Source organism: Falco cherrug, chromosome 6 (assembly GCF_023634085.1).
Source record: "Falco cherrug isolate bFalChe1 chromosome 6, bFalChe1.pri, whole genome shotgun sequence".
NCBI classification, from domain to species: domain Eukaryota; kingdom Metazoa; phylum Chordata; class Aves; order Falconiformes; family Falconidae; genus Falco; species Falco cherrug.
Window position 1 is genome coordinate 56,294,900 of NC_073702.1, and position 17,718 is coordinate 56,312,617.

General features: G+C 37.1%; 1 protein-coding gene across 1 annotated transcript in view; it reads right to left on the reverse strand.

The window, feature by feature from the left end:
* LAMA2 (laminin subunit alpha 2) overlaps nucleotides 1–17,718 on the reverse strand; it is a 377,271-nt gene that overhangs the window by 137,227 nt on the left and 222,326 nt on the right. The window contains exons 17-19 of the mRNA XM_055714667.1: nucleotides 13,689–13,816; nucleotides 8,213–8,299; nucleotides 1,931–2,142 (exon numbers count right to left, since the gene is read on the reverse strand). Coding sequence (XP_055570642.1) covers nucleotides 1,931–2,142; nucleotides 8,213–8,299; nucleotides 13,689–13,816 — 427 coding nt within the window. The remainder of the gene's footprint in view (nucleotides 1–1,930; nucleotides 2,143–8,212; nucleotides 8,300–13,688; nucleotides 13,817–17,718) is intronic.

A 17,718-nucleotide genomic window follows, 5' to 3' on the forward strand; every position in this document is an offset into this window, starting at 1 on the left:
GAAGTTGTACTGTTATTTGAAACGGTTAATGCACACGACAGCAGCAGCGTACTGAGAAAGAACAAGACATTTCAAACAGTAATTTGAAAGCAAAATTCATGCTTTGCAATACTCTTGGATTTGGCTTTTTAATAAGAAATGAAATTGAAAACAACAAAGTAAAGGCACAGTCCCTCTGATATTGTAGCTGCAGGGCAAACTTCATGGAAGTCTGCAAAGGAAATAAAAAGTCATATGCAAAAAAGAAAACCCACATGAAAGAGAGTAGATTAATACAAGGTAACTGAGCACAAGGCTATGCATACATTAGGGGGCTCTTCTTGTCAGTGATACTAACAACAAAAGCAAAGCTTGTAATTGTACATTAAATATGTATTTATTTTTAATACTTTTTTTTTAATTGTATGTTTTCTGAACTCTCCTCATACTACATTTCTTTCTCATGCAGCTGCCACTACTGTAGAAATGTTCAAAGCAACAGTCCTATAGATGCCTCAGGAATGGTGACAAGCTACTGGAAGCTATGATTTTTGAAATACACCTCTTTTTAAATCACATTACACACTTAACACCCTAACTTATATGATAGCATCCATCATGAACTGTTAATTCGTGCAGAGAATATATGCGATTGTCCAACTTTTATTCAGCTTTGTATAAAGTTAGTACAGAAAGCACTTACCCAGGTATACATCTTCATGGTTATCTGTGACTTTACATATTTCGGTGTTTATTAGCCTTAGCTGAGAAACCTGGTGATGCTCTGCATGTCACTGGCTCCCATGCAGTTCAACAGAACTTAGTATCCTCATTGTCAAACTGCAAATCACTAATAGAGCAAATCCTGGAAATGGATGTTAGCGGCTCAGACTATCATGCTTTCAACACATACTACAGAAGTGGTCCCTGTGTTCCTGCACACACAGCAGTAAGACCATGGCCCAACTCTTTTACTTGCATAATTTCACTCCGATATAACACCTTTGTACTCAATGGAGTTGTTCTGAGCTTATTCCAATGAATCAAAAAGGATTACATCCTTGCGACAATGAAAGAAAATGCTCTGCTCTTTCAGGACAGAAACCTGCTATATTCCATTCCTCAAAATGGGGTGGAAGGGTATGTGAAGAATGTTTTTAAACTAAAAGCACTTGTTCTGCCTAATAGCTGTATTCTGAATCATGCCAGCAATGGCCCAGAGAGTGCCACTGCCTCCTACAGAAGCAAAAGCTCCTGTTCCTACCAAATCTTCCATCTGCTCAATAATTTTTTGCATCACTATGAGGAAGTATGAACTGGGCTGATATGTAAACAACATGCCACCACCAGGCTGAGAAGTGGTAGCTTGCTGTATGCCAGCTACCATCCTCCAGAGCACCTTAGAAAATTTGTCAGATTTTAGACTCTGCTTTGCAGGAGAATCTGGCCCTGTAGAGAGCAGCAGCTTCCAATACTTACTGAGGCCATATAGGTGGAAAGGAGGTCACAAGTGCTGCCAGAGTTGGATCCTACAGTAGCTGAAACCTCACTCCCTCCTTTCAGCACCAATTGCACTAGTTAATGAGATTTCTCTGGATGGCTTATAGTGGTTTTAGTGAACTAAGTTTCCATCTATTTGTATTTATTTTTGTAGATCTGACATTTAGTATAACATTTTGCATCCATGCAATGTTCCACACTCCCAAGTTTTTTTTCCATGATTGCTTCATTACTGCTTCAACTGCAATAGGAAGTATTTTAATAGGTTCCTCTTTCTATTTAGTTCGATGCCTCCTTTTCCAGATGCAAACGCAAATAAAACATTGTTATTATTAGAGGTGTAAGTATACCGTATCATTCTCCTGCTCACAGAGAGGCACAGTCTTCCTCTCAGGAAAACGGTTATAGAGTTGAACAATAATGTCAGTAGCAGTAAAAGTTCATGACTTACGTTGACAGTTCCTTGCATCAAGAGCATCGCCAAAATATCCATCAGCACACCTCTCACAATATTGGCCTGTTGTACCAGGCTTACATATCAGGCAAGCACCAGACAAGCTGTCACAGCTGCCAGGAATGGAGAAGTCAAGGTTGTCATTACACTGGCATGGCTGGCACGATCCCCCTGGTATTAGAGGTTGTCCAAAATAGCCTTCTGCACACCTAAGGTAAAAGACATCACCAGTCAGAACCCTTAAATAATCCTCTTATTAGAAATAATTAATTTTGTTGCCTCACTCATCACCAAAAATTATTTGATCTTATTTCCAGTGTTTCTTAGGCATCTTTTTTTTCTCTCCCTTCTTCTAATAACACTGTAGGTACAGTACCAGCTGAAATCCTGCCAGTTCTGCTAGTAATTAGATTTCAGTGGGAGAAAAATCTTGTCACTGGCACTGAAGACAAGACATCGCATGGTAAGAAATCTGTCTGTTGGCACATAAAAGGAATTCTGGTCAGTGTTAGATAGGCTTTGTGTTTCAGCACATCATGTCTAGATGTTCTGTACTCATTTACCAGCAAGCCTGATGATTTTTTTCCCTCTGCCTTAAAAACTTGTTTGGTTTAGAAAAGCAGGTTTAAAAAGTAATACAGAAATAAATTTATTTACCTAACAAGAACCTCCCTGATCTACTGAAGTCAGATTTGTTCAATTAATGGATTGATAACTCTGTGTATAGGCAGGAAACAAAAAGATTGTTCATTATCACAGGAACTATGTTGGTGTGTACTATACCTTTCATATTTAAACAGAGATGTTTAAAAATATCACCTTATTTTCCACCTTGCCCATGAGCAATTTCCTGTGAGTACCATGTAAAACAGGTTAGTGAATCTGACCTAACATGAGTGTATATTTAAAGCATATTTCTACTCATCTCACAGCCGATTTCCTATTTATATTCTGGTCTGCTTTTCATTTCCATTACATTTGCTCACACTTCACAGTAAGAGCAACTTGTAGATAGTGAAGAAAAAGAAAAATTGCCCACTTCCAGCTAATGAAGTTATTCATGTGCATCTCAGATTAATTCCAATTAGTGTAAAGAAAACAGAAAGTACATCAAGCACATGGCATAAATTAATGTTTCCTAGTACTTCAGGTTTGAATGCAGTTCTAATGTACATAGACTTCCTATCTACTTTGTAATAGTACTGGATGGTATGGTTGAGCAAGGATTTTGCATACCATCCTAGTACAGGAATGCGGAGCTCCACTATGCTTTCACTCTTGTCCCTTTATGCTTGTCAAATTAATCCTTTTCCTTGCATCCAGAATCTCATGAAACATCCAACTGGATCCTAAATGAAGCCATCTAAACATTCATTAAGTATTAATCAATATCATTAACAAAGATTATAAAAATGGAAACAGACTAGGGAGGAAATTAGAGTCGGACCTAAATGAACAGTATTTTGTAGTAAGATATTACACAAAGCAGGTGTTTTTCCAGTCTCTGAAAACACCCACAACGCAGATCACAGACGAGTAACACATAAGTAGTCCAGTGGTTTGGAACCATGTAAGCACGCAAGAACATCACTAAAATTTTCACAATCTAGCTCACTGTGCTTTACTCTTCTAGCACAGCCATCTCTCACAAATAACTCCTCATAGCAACAGGACATCAAAACCTTGTCATTAGAATAATTCAGGCATTTTATTTTCAAAACTTGTCATGAACATAGCCATATACTTTACCTCCTTGTATGCCCTGCAAAGAAATGGATATTTTTTCCTTGGATGGAGGATATCTCAGCAACCACAAAAGACTGATTTTTAACTTACTTTCTCCAAAATAAATTGGTTTTTTTTCAGTGATGATCTCTCAGTTACAAGGGCCAGGGATGTCTCTTAATACACATAACAATTAATAGGCATTCTTTGGCTTTGATAAAACATGACTTGATAATTTATGCAGTTATTTTATTTTACCTAAAACAAATGATGTCTGAAGTTCACCCCTCCTCTTTGCTGAGATCTTTCTCACATATTAGTGGCGTATTTGTCATTGATCTGTACCTTCTGGTACTACTAATCTATTTGGCTTCACTTTAATGCATATTCATTTTCCTCTTTCACTTTCATTTAGGTGTTAGTTATGTATCTGACAGCATTCAGAGAAACTTACCAAGTGGTTCACAGAAAAAATGCTCGAAAGATTTGTGAGAAATACACTACTAATCATTTCCTTCTATTAACAGCAGGAGACCGTGATAACTCTTTGCATTCTCATCAGTTTAGACTTTGCTAATTACAATTAGCAAAACTCACTACCATCACATAGCTGTGTTCTACTTATATACATATATAATCTCAAATCCAGATTCAAGAGGATCCTGAAAAAAGGGGTAAACCAGTTAAGCTTAAGAGAAAACTGTGTGCATGTATCTATGCGTGAATTCTTAACACTTTTTCTCCTGCTTCTCAAGTTGCAGGGGAAGATTTAAAAATCCACTTTCACCAGTTCCATTTTTATTCCCTTAAGGACAGTTCTGCTTCAGCTACTCTTCTCAGATTCGAAGTATTACATATATGGCAAGGTTCATATTAAAAAAATAATAATAATACATGTGGCATGGAAAATTACATTTATGTATCACAGAAAATCCATATCTAAATAAATGGCTGCTAAGTACAACAGAACAGCTGTTATTAAAATATTAAAAAACTGGAGTAACAGCAGCGAAGAAAGATTGTTTCCATATTTTTCTTTCTTCCTCTACACCCACCTTTACATTCAAATGCAGGTGTATCTGTTAGTGACACTGTTTTTATTTGTCATAACTAGTGCCAAACACAGGGCTACTATGTAAATATACTTGTAGGTATGCGTACTGGGTCTGGCTGGGATGGAGTTAATTTTCTTCATAGCAGTCTATATGGTGCTGCGTATATACACAAATATGCACAAAAACACAGGCTTATTTTATACATTTCTTTTTATTTACTAGAAAAAAAGCCCTTGAGACAGATTTAATTTAGCCTTCAGATCTGAACACTTTACAGTCTGGAAATACTGTTTTTGCAGTTGCTTTGAAACTTACATGTATAAAGCCCTGTGGAGAAACGGCTTGTGAACATGCAGTTGAAAATCTTAATTCAGGTGCACAACAGAGATGTTATTGTATGACCAACCACAAATCTTGCATTTTTTAATGTCAGAGTGCCTACCTTTGCAAGCTGTAAACAACCCTGCATAACATATTTGTTGTAACAAATCTCCTGAATGCTTGACCCTTTTCCCATCAGCACTGCAGTACAGACTTGTACTTCTGGCACCACTGGAAGAACTGTATTAGCTAGAAGAAGCAGCAGGTTGAAGCCAAGGGACTCGCTAGACCTGAAGAACTGGGAGCGGAGGGAAGGAAGGACCATGACCCAGCCCACACTTCTCACTTAAGTTACAGTGACCTCTCATCTCTCCTTTTAGGGAGAAAAGGTCACTGAAACCATACTCATAAATTAAGGAGTGCTACAGGAGAAGCTAAATGCTCACCCATTTTCCTTCTTTTTCCCAAAACTGTGTGCTATTGTCTCTAACGAGACTGTGTAGTTGGAAAATGTGTGTCATCATCCTGTAAAGGTGCTGGGCTAAAAGAACAACTTTTTGACATTCCCACACATCCTTTCTATGAAGTTAGGAGACTGTCTGTCCTACCTCATACCCCTTGGGAAAGCGAGCAGTGAGCAAAAGAACATCAGTCTAACTTGCAGGGGAAAAGGATAAAACGAGGAAGCTCTGCTTTCTTTACAATTATAGATATGTGGTAACTCCCAACACAGTTTATATCTGTAATTATTTTGATGATGTTATGAGCTGGACTCCTCAGAACATTGAGCAATTTTGGTAACATTTTTCTGAAGCGTTCAAGTGAGAGAAGTAGCAATTTTTTTTTTAAATTTTACAACTCAGATGTATGTGTGTGTGTATATATATATGTACAGTACTGTATATGCTGACTTCATGATACTTGGTATGTCATGATAATTTAGGACTGTTCAGCAAACGAATCACGTGGCTCAAATCACATGTCACTTTGCAGTTGCTAGAATGAATGAGAATTTCATGTAAACTCTTTTAGCAATTATACAATCATTGTTAATAGCAAAAGGCAACATGCTTTCTCCTGTTTATTATTATTGACAACTGCAGGCATTTCCAAGCAACCTGTTACAATTAAAAGCAAATAGTTTTACAAGCACTGGAATTAACGGCCTAATTTCCAATGGATTTGTATCTCATGGTTACGAGGCTAAGGGCTGATTATTTGCTGCTGGATGTTGCTGTTCAGCAGGGACTAATCCCTCAGGCTACAGCAGCACTTTTTCCTTGCCCTGTGAAAGTTTTCTTATGGGCAGAACATTTAATAATCTCTCTCATTCTCTCTCTCTCATGTATTCTCTGCTGTTTAATCAGGTGTGAGTTCACACAGTATCCTCCCCCTTAGCTATGAGACGTCCTGATTTATTAACTTCTATTCAGCTACTTCTTTTCATGAAACCTTCAGGAACAATTATTATCTTTGAGACCTCCCACCCTTCTGTCAAATTTGGTTGAAATTGACCTACAAGTTCAATTTCTTTGCAGGCAGCCAGCCAGACATGCACAAAAAGATGGCACTAGCCTCATTTCCTTAGGAAAGCTGGCTAAATTCCAAGCCTGCCACTTATTCAGATTCTGTCCTACTGCATCTACAGCCTGTGCTCCACTCAGAAACAGCACTTGTTGCTAATGGAAGCTGTCAATGACCCCGCATTGACAAACTGCCACCAAAGTGCTCTTGATGTGATTTATTCCTGCCGTCATTAACTTCACAGCCCACTAGCTGAAAGAAGGTGATGACTTCTAAGACAGACAGGAAAAGACAGGCAGAAATAGCACGCAGCAGGAGCGGACTCAGTGATGATGGGTGGAAACAGATGACAGCCTGCACTCTCACTGTAGGACAGATATAGCACAACAGGGATTTAAAAGGAAGTAGTCGTAAACGTAAATTGGAAAGACAGGACTAGGGGGCAATTCACGGCGTATGGTCAGGATCCTGCTTTTCTGGTTGGTTCTTCCCCTTGGTTCATTCCTACTTTTCCTCATCCCAGCCCAAATACTGTAAATCTTCATTCAGAAGCCTTATCTTCTTTTCAGGGTTTACGTTGGAAAACGGTGCAAGCAGTTCATGGAAGTGCCAAATGGCCAAAGCCTACTAAGAAACAGAAGCACTATGTTTTCATGCCCCATAACTCTTTAGCCAGGTGTTAAGACTGTTATCTGGCTCCCCAAGGCCCTCTTAAAAAGGTGTCATTTGCAGGGTCACAGAGGACTGGGATCACAGAGCCAAAGACAACGCTGATTCATTGCGACCTCCAAACAACTAGCAGAGCTCCCCTGGCACACTAACTGCACTTGCTAGTTGTTCCATCTATGTGAAATCCCAAGGGACCAAAGGCGTGCAGACACAGTAGTGATATCCCTTGCCTATGCAATCTCACCTCCTGTGGAAGGGGGTTCCTAGGAGCTTAGCACCAGCACTCACACTAGCCTTCTGTTTCATTTAAATTATCCATGTGATCCTTTCAGAATAACAGGATATAAGAAGGGGAGAGAACATTCTCTCTCAGTACAACATGTCACTCAGACCTGTCACAGCCAAAGACAGACTAGACATTTTTTTTTTCTTTTCTATAGGTAGTAATAAGTGTAGGAAATATATATTGAGCTCTTCTATAAATTTGACAAAGCAGAATTACCTTTTCTGTCATTAAAGCCTGCTTGTTTTACTTGCTAAATAAAGACTGAAATGGGAAACTAGAAGCAACAAAAAACATATTCTTATAAAAAATAATTATAATCAACAAATAACTTATTAGAAGAGCTGTATTTTCACTGCATATTAACTTCTCTGAAAAGAGGCATCAGTAATTTATTGCATATTTGATTCACCAAGCTCTAAACATTCAAATGACAAAAGAGAAAAAAATATAAAAAACCCAGAAGAGCTAGAAAAATCTGTTTTAAAAGGCCTCTTACTTCTCAGTAAATGCTTCTTGGAAGCTTTAAGCACAAGAAATATACAAATTCATGGACACAGTATCAGAGGAAGGTGCACAAGAATTTGTTCAGCAAGTTTCAGAACACAGGAATGGGGACGGGGAAGTAATAAAAAGAACAGTTCCATGTGATCAATATTTTGTTTCAGATCTCATACGGTTAAAAGCATGGTGCTTGCTTACCTTTCACAGCGTGGTCCCACATACCCAACGGGGCATTCATCACATATTAATCCACGACTTTGGTCAAAGTGGCACGTCGGGCTAAAGCTGTGTTGTTGATATTGGGTAAGAAGAGGGACAAGGAAGAAACATAAAGAAAAGATGGTTAGCAGCATAGCTCTCTTCTCCCTTCAGAGATGGTTAATTTGCAAAACAGTGCCCAAGAAAAGTGACTCTGGTCTAGGACACGGGGCTTAAGTTTAACTCCAGCACATTGAATTTGGAATGACTCTGCTATTTCTGTGACACTGAATATAAAGTAACGGATGGCAGCATCCCAATAGCCTGTTATTACGGGACTTGAGCCTGCCACTGAGTGGTCTGGATACCATTAAAAAGGCAGGAATGTACAGCTGTTTGTTTGTGCCCCTGAGGGCCTGGCAAAACAATCTATGCCATAACATGGCCTCTATATAAATCTTTCTGAAGGACAACTGATTTGAAAGCTCAGTTAACTTTGTGTGTAATTGGCTGGGAGAGGAACCCAATGAATAAGAAAGAGGAGGGGCAAAAAAGGGAAATATCTGGTGCAGCTTCCCAGAGAGTGCATTTGGGTAAACTGAGTGCCAGCGACCTCAAGCAACAGGCCAGACTGGTGCACTGAAGTTTAAGAATAGCTTGCAGAGTAGAAAGCTTTACCTCTTTGCTATGTTCTACTTATTTTTAGCTGTTGGTTGGTTTGTTTGTTTTTTTTTTTAAATAAATAAGGATACTGTAGGCATTTGCAAGCTCCACCTCTTGACATCTATGTTTAATTCTGAACTGTACTCCTTCACTGTTTAACATTTTGCTTTCTTTAATCTTTCTCCCTTAACATAATTCTGTGAGGAAACCTCCTGACACTTCAAGAGACACTGCACAGAAGAAAAGGCAGCCTGTTCTATCATTCTGGAATGACTATTAGAGACAGAGACATAAAAGCACCTTTATAAGGCCTCATCTGAATAATGGTAATCAATTCTGGTCAATCAAATAGAAAAATAGAAAAGGGGAAAAAAGAAAAAGACTGGGAGCAGGTGCATAGCAGGGTCACTACGCACAACAGGACAACAAAGCGCCTATCTGAAAGAAGACACTAAACTTATGTTTTGTATCCTAGGAAAACAGAAGTTAAGGAATATAATCACTCTAACAAAGACATCAGAAGTAAGGTATATTCAAGCTAAAAGTTGATGCTACAATATTAAAAAATAGGCATAATATGACCTCAGATAAATTAAAATAAGAGATACAGTGAAAGTTTCTGGAAAATAACAGGCCCACAGAAGACAGAAAAGCTAATAAGGATCAAGTAACATGATTACCTGCTGGTGACTGGACCCTACTTGTCAGGAGTCATCCATCCTGTGACCTGACCTCAGTTAGTCTTTAATGTTTCTGTTACAGGTGATTTCCATTTATAAATACAGTCAGGTGCAGTAAATATAGACAGGTATTGGGATTTTCCTCTTTCCCATAAAGATTACATTCATGCTATTTTGCAATGTCATTCAATTAACAATATTCACAAATGTACGAAGGAGCCAGTTGAAGAAACAATAACTGTTCATTCTATTTTTAAATAGCAATGAAAGCAATTTTCAACTGAGGCACACATTATCACTGAATCTAATCAGCAGCACCTGACTTATTGCAAATAAGATCCTGCTTGTCAGTCCCAGCCTCACTCTTTTGAGAGTTATGTGGGAAGCTTTGTGGAGATGCTATCACAGCTCATTATAGCATTGAACAAGATTGACTGTGCACAGTTCCATCAAGAGCTCTGAGGTCAACTTCATAAACTTTAAAGATGATGATAATAATAATAATAACGAAGTATGTATTATTACTAAGCAATAATAATCAATAGTAGAATTTCCATGTTTTAAGGGTTATGCTCAGCCCTAGCATCCTTTGATTCCTTCTCTGACTTAATAGTTAGTCCACATCTTAACACTAAACATTAATATACTGAGAAATTCTGCATATTATAAAGGAAATACATGATAGTAGGGTGAGAAAAGAAGAGTTTATCTTCCTGGTTATTTAGAATCTCCTTACTCACTAGTGATAAATACTAATGAACAGTGTGCATTGTTCTGTCAAAACAAGCTTCAAAAAAATCTTAGTCGCTCTTGATTCCATCACCACTTTTCAGCTTTTACATAAGGTAGCAATGTTATTACCAATCAGGATATGGCACAAGTACGGGTATATATGTGATAGGTCTATGTTGGGAGACAGGGCTTCCTTAAGGCTTACAAGTATGTTATAGAAAACACCTCTTAGGAGAAAGTTTGTGATTTTACTTAATTCTCGAACAAAATATTAAAATTGTGAGAAAAACAGAAATTCCTAGTTCATATGCTACAAGCCTAATTATGACCTTCCCAGGCTCAGCAAGATATCTTCTCTCTCTCATTTCCAGTGATAAAACATTCCTGTCAGGGTCTTCATTACCCATATTAAATTTATCATCACTTCAAGAGAAAAGCAGTAATTATCCCAGACATTTACATTTAGCAGAAAGAATTATGTATAGTGTGTCTGATAATTTCCATGGGAAAAAAGAAGTTTATTTGAAGTTCCTTAAAGACTAAGAATGTTAGAACAGTTTGTAAGGGTGATGTGTTAATGAGATAAGCTGAAGAAGTCAAGCATGCATTACATATGCCATTTATAATACAGGTATGGATGTCATTTGCATCATGCGAGTACAAATATGAAGATATATGCAAGAAGAGGAAAATATAACCCAGGATCTAGAAAATAAGCTTAGACAATTTTAGTTTCCTGTTTTGGCCAAGTGTTCTTTTCTGACATAGCAAGTCACTTAATGCTGTTGTATTTCAGAAGGCAGTTTTATGGTTGGCTCCAATGATTGTATATCGAAACTGCTGCGATTAGGGAACAGGAGAAGGAATGAGCAGCAGTTAAATCAGCTTAGGATACCACCTTCACCACCTGATTTCTAAAATGGATAGAACAGTTCTCCACCTTATGTGGCATTGCAAAGAGGAAGACTCAGGTACTGTGAGTGATGGGAAGCATTATAAACACCATAAATAAATACGACACTGCCATAAAAGACAAAAGTAATTTCTTAATAAAAACATATCTCAAAGGTTCATTACATGGACAATATTCTCTATGCACCAGGAACTTCGTATGAAGCTTAGAGACCTTCAGATGCCCTGTCACGCCACATTAGGAATTAAATGCTACAGGAATTGCGATCCATATACAGCTACTGATAATAGTTTGTACATAAATCAGTCACTTGTTAGGTTATTCAGAAATAACTTGATACATACTACACCTGTACAGTGACATGAGATTGGTAAAATTTTTTTATTCATGAGAAGGAATCTGAATTGTTTACAGATATTATCCCTAGCATACCAAACTCACTGCCAGCTAAGAAAGAAAGAAACCCAAGTATTTTTACAGCCTTCAGGTAACACATTAAATCTTTAACAACCTCTTTTTTTCTCCTTATAAGCAAATTTTATAATTGGTCTAGAACTGTAAAGTCATGTGAGCTTAAACCTTACAATGAGTTCTACAAAGCTTGAGGATGTTGTTCACAGTTGTGCTTTTGCCCATTTTAGAAACAGGAAGCTATGGCACAATTCTAATGCAGGGTTAAACTTTGTAGGATTCAGGACTCCTACAGTTTCACAGTTCAAAAATACTTATATTCTGTTTGTTTTGTACCTCTGTTTTTCAAGAAAACTAAATATTAAAGAGGGGATTCTCTTGTTCAACATCAAAAAAAGAAAAGTAAAGCAGCCAGAACTCTGATGAATACATAATAGAGGTCTCCAGGCATTTTGCCAATAAAATCTAAATTTAATCTATTTGACTTGGTTTGTTGCACATCTGCACAAGATATAAATGTGATAGTGTTTTCCCTGCTTTGTCAGTACAGTGTTCTCAAACAAAAGAAAGATAATTAATTAACTATGCAAGGAAATACTAAGTACACAAAAGCAATGAGGACATCAGAGGAACCATGCCTGAACAGCAGACGTAATAAAGCCATGTATATCTAATAAAACCATCTAAAGAGCTGTGCTAACAGGAATGCAGGCTTCTATTCTACGGTCCCCTAGAATTTCTGCTGATGAGTGCTTAGATTATTCCTGCACTGATCAGTGGAATTTTAGTAAGACACAATGCCACTGTAGGCAACAGCATTAGCCTGAGCTACTTGAGAGCAAAATCTTGTTCATCTGTGCCTTATGGTTGCCACACAGCCATTTAGATGCTGTTCTCTTATTTACTTGCATCTTGCAGAGGTCCCTCTCTGTGCAGGTGGTAGCCACGCATTTTGCCCTGTAAACTTTAAGAAGTACTCTTTATACTCTTAAATAATAAAGTGCATTTCATTGACAGAATCCAACTTCTGTTTTGGGAAAAATGTGGTGAGACAGAAGATGCAGGGCTGAATGGAGGGGGAAAAAAATATTCACTCCAGTGGATTTATCAGCCTCTATAGCCACTTAAAACTTTTAAACTGTGTGAAGAGTTCGGGATGGGGCAACTCCTGTGCACGGATTATAATCTTCCAGTACAAACCCACAATCCTGAAGTGCTTACATTGACTAACAGTGATTCTTTTCAGATGGGTGCCACATCCAATTGGTGACTGGAATTTGGGCAAGCATAAGTTACTACTGCAAACATGTCAGACACATACTCAACAGTTCCTGATCTGCCTGAATAATTACTGTACGTGTTGCACCACAGTAGCTTTTCTGTGTAATCTGGACATGTGCTACTTGCACCAGGGCTCCTTTTCTCTGAAGACATACTGGATGTCATAGACCAAATGTGCTAAAACAAATGGACACACATGATTTCTGTTTTAAAGTATGCACAAGAAAACTAACCAGACAAGATTCAGAACAGTTTTCTTCAACTACACCACATTAAATGATTTTGGTATTGTTCATTTTCCAGGTACTGGTTGGGACAAAACCAATGAAGAATTTACAAGCCACTTAGTCTATTATATTATAGGTAGCAAATAATACATACAAGTGGGTTGACTGGAAGAAAAGGAAAATTAAAAGCAAAAGAAATCACTATTTTATCTAATTAACAAAAATAAATTTAAAATTCAATTATTAAAAAACCCCACACATAGAATCTGGAAATTCAGCTTTAAAACTAGAAAAACCTACTCTTAAAGGACAGAAAACCAAACATTAGCTATCGATTCAAATAGCATTCATCCAAATTCTGTGCTGGTCTTTCTAGCCTAGCCTCATTCAGTTTTTGCCTTGATCTTTGTCTCTCTGTACAATTGTAAAAAGAGAATAAAAGCTTATATTGTAGAATATATTTTGATTAAAATACAAAGAATCTCAAGCGTACGTGCAAAAGCATAAAATAAAAAGTTAAGCAATTCACTGAGTGAAAAAACGTAATATGCAATAAATATATATCTTACTTATTAGAAGGTATATTTAGGGGGCAAGCACACAACTGACAGTCTTCAGCTGTCCCTTTAGTAGGATTACCGTAGAAGCCAGGAAGACATCTATCACAATATGAACCACCTGTGTTGTGTTTGCAGTCCTAAACAGAAGACAAAAAGTACAAACTCATAATTAGAGAACTTATATATGGCAAGTCCTTGAAAGTCATTCACCTAGCCCATTTTCTCAACAGGACTATAAGAGGTCTGCAGTTCTAATTTTCTGCTGCTGGTTAAGAAACAGTTCTAGAGATTAGCTATCTTAATCAGTTCTTTGTATGTGCCAGGTACTTGTGTTCTTTTGGATAATTTTTCTTTATGTAACACAAAAAGAATATTTAACTGCAGAACTTTACCTTATCTTTACTTAATGGGGTATGTTTTGATCTGCTTTAGACTATTTAGACAATGGGCTAGATCAAATCTAGAATCTGTTTCACCCAAGCTACTGCTTAGGAACTCTTGAGGGTTTGTGTAGGTATTTCCAAACTTACGTTTTAATTTCAAATATTTTTAAGAACACTTGAAAATTGTTTTCTCATTTTAATGTAATGCATATGGTACTGACTGGTATTTAACAGCCTCACATCTGAAAGACATAATGTATCCTCAATAAATGGCACTATTCTAAGGAACACCGATTTCTTCTTCATGACTTTCCAGGACTGAAATTATTTGTATGACTTTTTTTTGCAAGTACCATACATCTGGGCAGCTGAAAAAGTACAATACTCTTTTCAGTCATGAGTGCACTGGAGTCAAAAGCATCTGTCTCCAGAAATGCTGTTTGCTGTTTTAAAGGGCGCATTATTATTATTGCTGGTGTACAAAATCAGCATATCTTTGAAATGAAAGCGTTAGTCACAATATTATATTTTCAAATATTTAGTAGATTGTGAGTTAATACCGGCTATTGAGACTCTAAGTCTAATAAAATTATGGCTTTAGAACAGTCAGCTGGGTTAAATTCTACTTCATTAGGTCATTTAAGTCCATTTGATTGTTACTTCAAGTGCTGTCATTCAAAACAAATCTATCAGCCATACTGAAAAAGTAGCTGGGAACATTAAGATATGCTTTTAAAAGAAGATGCGACAAAAATAATTTAAGTGTTTCAAAAGAAAAATCCTTTGCAATTCAACTTTTTTTTAAGGCATCATGTCAAATTATTTGTACTTTTTATGAAAAATAATGGATTCTTCCTTTGTGTGAAGTTTAGCTTTAAATATCTTCAGACATATCTTAATGTTTTTGAAGAATATGAACAGCTTATATGTCAAGGATGTTATTAAAGCAAGAGAAGCTAGCACACTATTTTAAAGCTACACATCTTTTACACAGTGGCATATGCAGCTTCTGCTTTTTTAAAGTAAAAAACCCAAACCTTTCCATCTTGTAGCAAAAATTAATGTTAAAAAGAGCTGACCTTCTTCTCTTTGATTAATTATTTTCTGAAACTCTAATGGCAGTCATTGCCACGTACTGAGTCTAATTCTCCTCAATCCAGATCTCTGTAACTGCTAACTTCATCACCATGAATCAATAAATTTGAAAACAAAAAAGAACCCCACACATACAGTACCGATATCTAAGCATACATTGCATTGTGATTATGTTCAAGTTTAGCTCAGAAACAACAGTCTTGTGTTGCCCTATACTTTTTTTCCTGAGCCAGTCTTGATTTTGCAGGACAAGAACAAGGATTATGTAGCAGGTAAATGTGACGTAATTTGCCTAGTCTCTTCAGTGATGCATTAAATTTTATACAATTTTGCCAAATTCATAGATCACTTTAAGTACTTAAGTAGATGAATTATTAGCCCTTTTAAAGATATTATCAATACTCATGAAAAATTTGTGTTTTCTTGATATTAATTGGTTGAATCTCAGTTTGAAACTTGCCAAATGTACAGCAATGGTTTAGAGCATCATCTAGTTTACGTAATGTCTAATTATATTGAGATTATTTCCGTAAAACTTGCTTAAACCTGTGAAATCTTAATTTCATGTTCTTAGGAACATTTAATTATTTTTTTGTGTGTCATGAGACTGGGTATAGCTTGTTCCAACACATTGATTTAGTGGCTTTGGTAACATCAATATCTTGTTCCATAGATCCATAGACTTTGTGGCCAGGAAAGATTCTAGGCCCATATATTTAAGCTTTCAAATTTCAGGTACTGGATCTCAAACTATTTTGAATGCATCGATTTTCTGGACTTCTTTTATCTCCAAACACTATTAAACTTCACTTAGACAACCTCTGAGTAAGTAAGACTGTGAAATCTACTTTTGTCCAAAATTTTGTATGTGACTTGGACCTTATTACCCAAAGACTTTATTGCTGATGTCCCGGAGTGTTTTCCACCATTTTCTACCGAGGCAGCTCTCCTCCCTTGGAAGAAACCAAATTAATATCTTTATACCCAGTATCAGGGAACCCTAAATTCACAGTGAAAACAATCCTGCTTAGCTGCATATGCAGCTGATTGTATATGAATAGGGAAAGAAACAGTCTGAATAGAAGGCTAGTGATGGAAATAAAACTTCCATCAGGAAGTATGACTGAGTCCACGATAGTGTCTTTGGCATGCTGCTGCCTTTCCCCAGGATGTCTGTCACAGACACAGCCAGGAAAGCTGCTAGTTTAAGCTAGTTAAAGAAAGCAAAAGGGTAAGCCTGGGTGCTGATTTTAGTACATTCCCTAGCCGCCTAAACCAGAGAATGGTATTACGACTTTAGAAGCATGAACATGCTCTTCTGGCATTTTCAAACTACTGTAATGTCAAGATTACATGGACAATTCCCTCTCTTGGTGCTACAAATGCAAGCAGGATGTTGCAGAGGCTTTACATAATTTTCACCTGTGGTATGGCCTATACTGCATTTAGCTTAGGATGTATCATATTGTTATTATGTATATAAAGATGGATGAAGACACTTAGTTGCTTGTGTGATGAACACTGTCTAAAGTACATGTCCACTAGCCCTGACCTGGGCCTCAATCTACATGGTGTATGCCATTTACACACAAATGAATAAAATGCAAAATGGATGCTACTGGGAACTGCCCACTTAGTAACTTGAGCATATTCTAGGGGAGAAAGACCTGCTTTCTCTTGGCTTACTAATAGGAACATAGTATCCTGCAATGAATGAAACACCTTTAAATGTGTTTGCTTTTCACATGGTTTAGGTTTAACCAACTTCCTAAAACTACTGTAAATGTGTGTGCGCAACACTACAAAACAGCATTTCCGAATGTTACAACTTGTCCTGTGTACCAAAGCAGTTATGTACACCACAATGGGTAACAAGAATGATGTATCATGCAGCTCTATGCAGTTGCTGTGAGGATCAAATGGCTTTGCAGGTTACTGCAAAGATATGCGTTAAAATGAGCTTTTTATACAGGCCTATGTCAAAGCAGATGATTTCAGCTTTTATCATAAGTCAAAACCGTATTTCAGCTTCTTTTCAACTACATTTCAAAGCTAAGGAAGAGCAAAGAGAAGTATCATATCAGTAAATTAGGTGCCTAAATTGTCTGTTGTATTACTGAAAAAACACCATGAATAATAATGAGGCCAAAAGGCTGTGTAAACCTCAATAGAAAGAATGCTTTTGATGTGACATTTCTCTTTTTCAGCATTCAGACTTCTCTCTCTTTCACTTCAAAAGGCTTATGATCCAAATTGAACAGCAGCATTTAATAGCCTGCATGGATAGTAACCAATCTAACTTCACTTACAGTGTTTTCAAAGTAAGCTGCAAGAAAATCCAGAACTGATTTTAAGCTCCCTGTGCGCCTCTCCTTTATAGCACGATCTAGTATAACCTCAGACAGAACACATAAAATACAGAATGCTTGATAATACCTATAGATTAAAGTACATTTTCAACTGGCTGTTTTCCACTTCCTTGACAGTGCTGCATTATCTTTACAGCAGCATCCTTGACATAGCAGAAGAGGGAGCTCTACTGTCTCAGTCAATGGTTCACA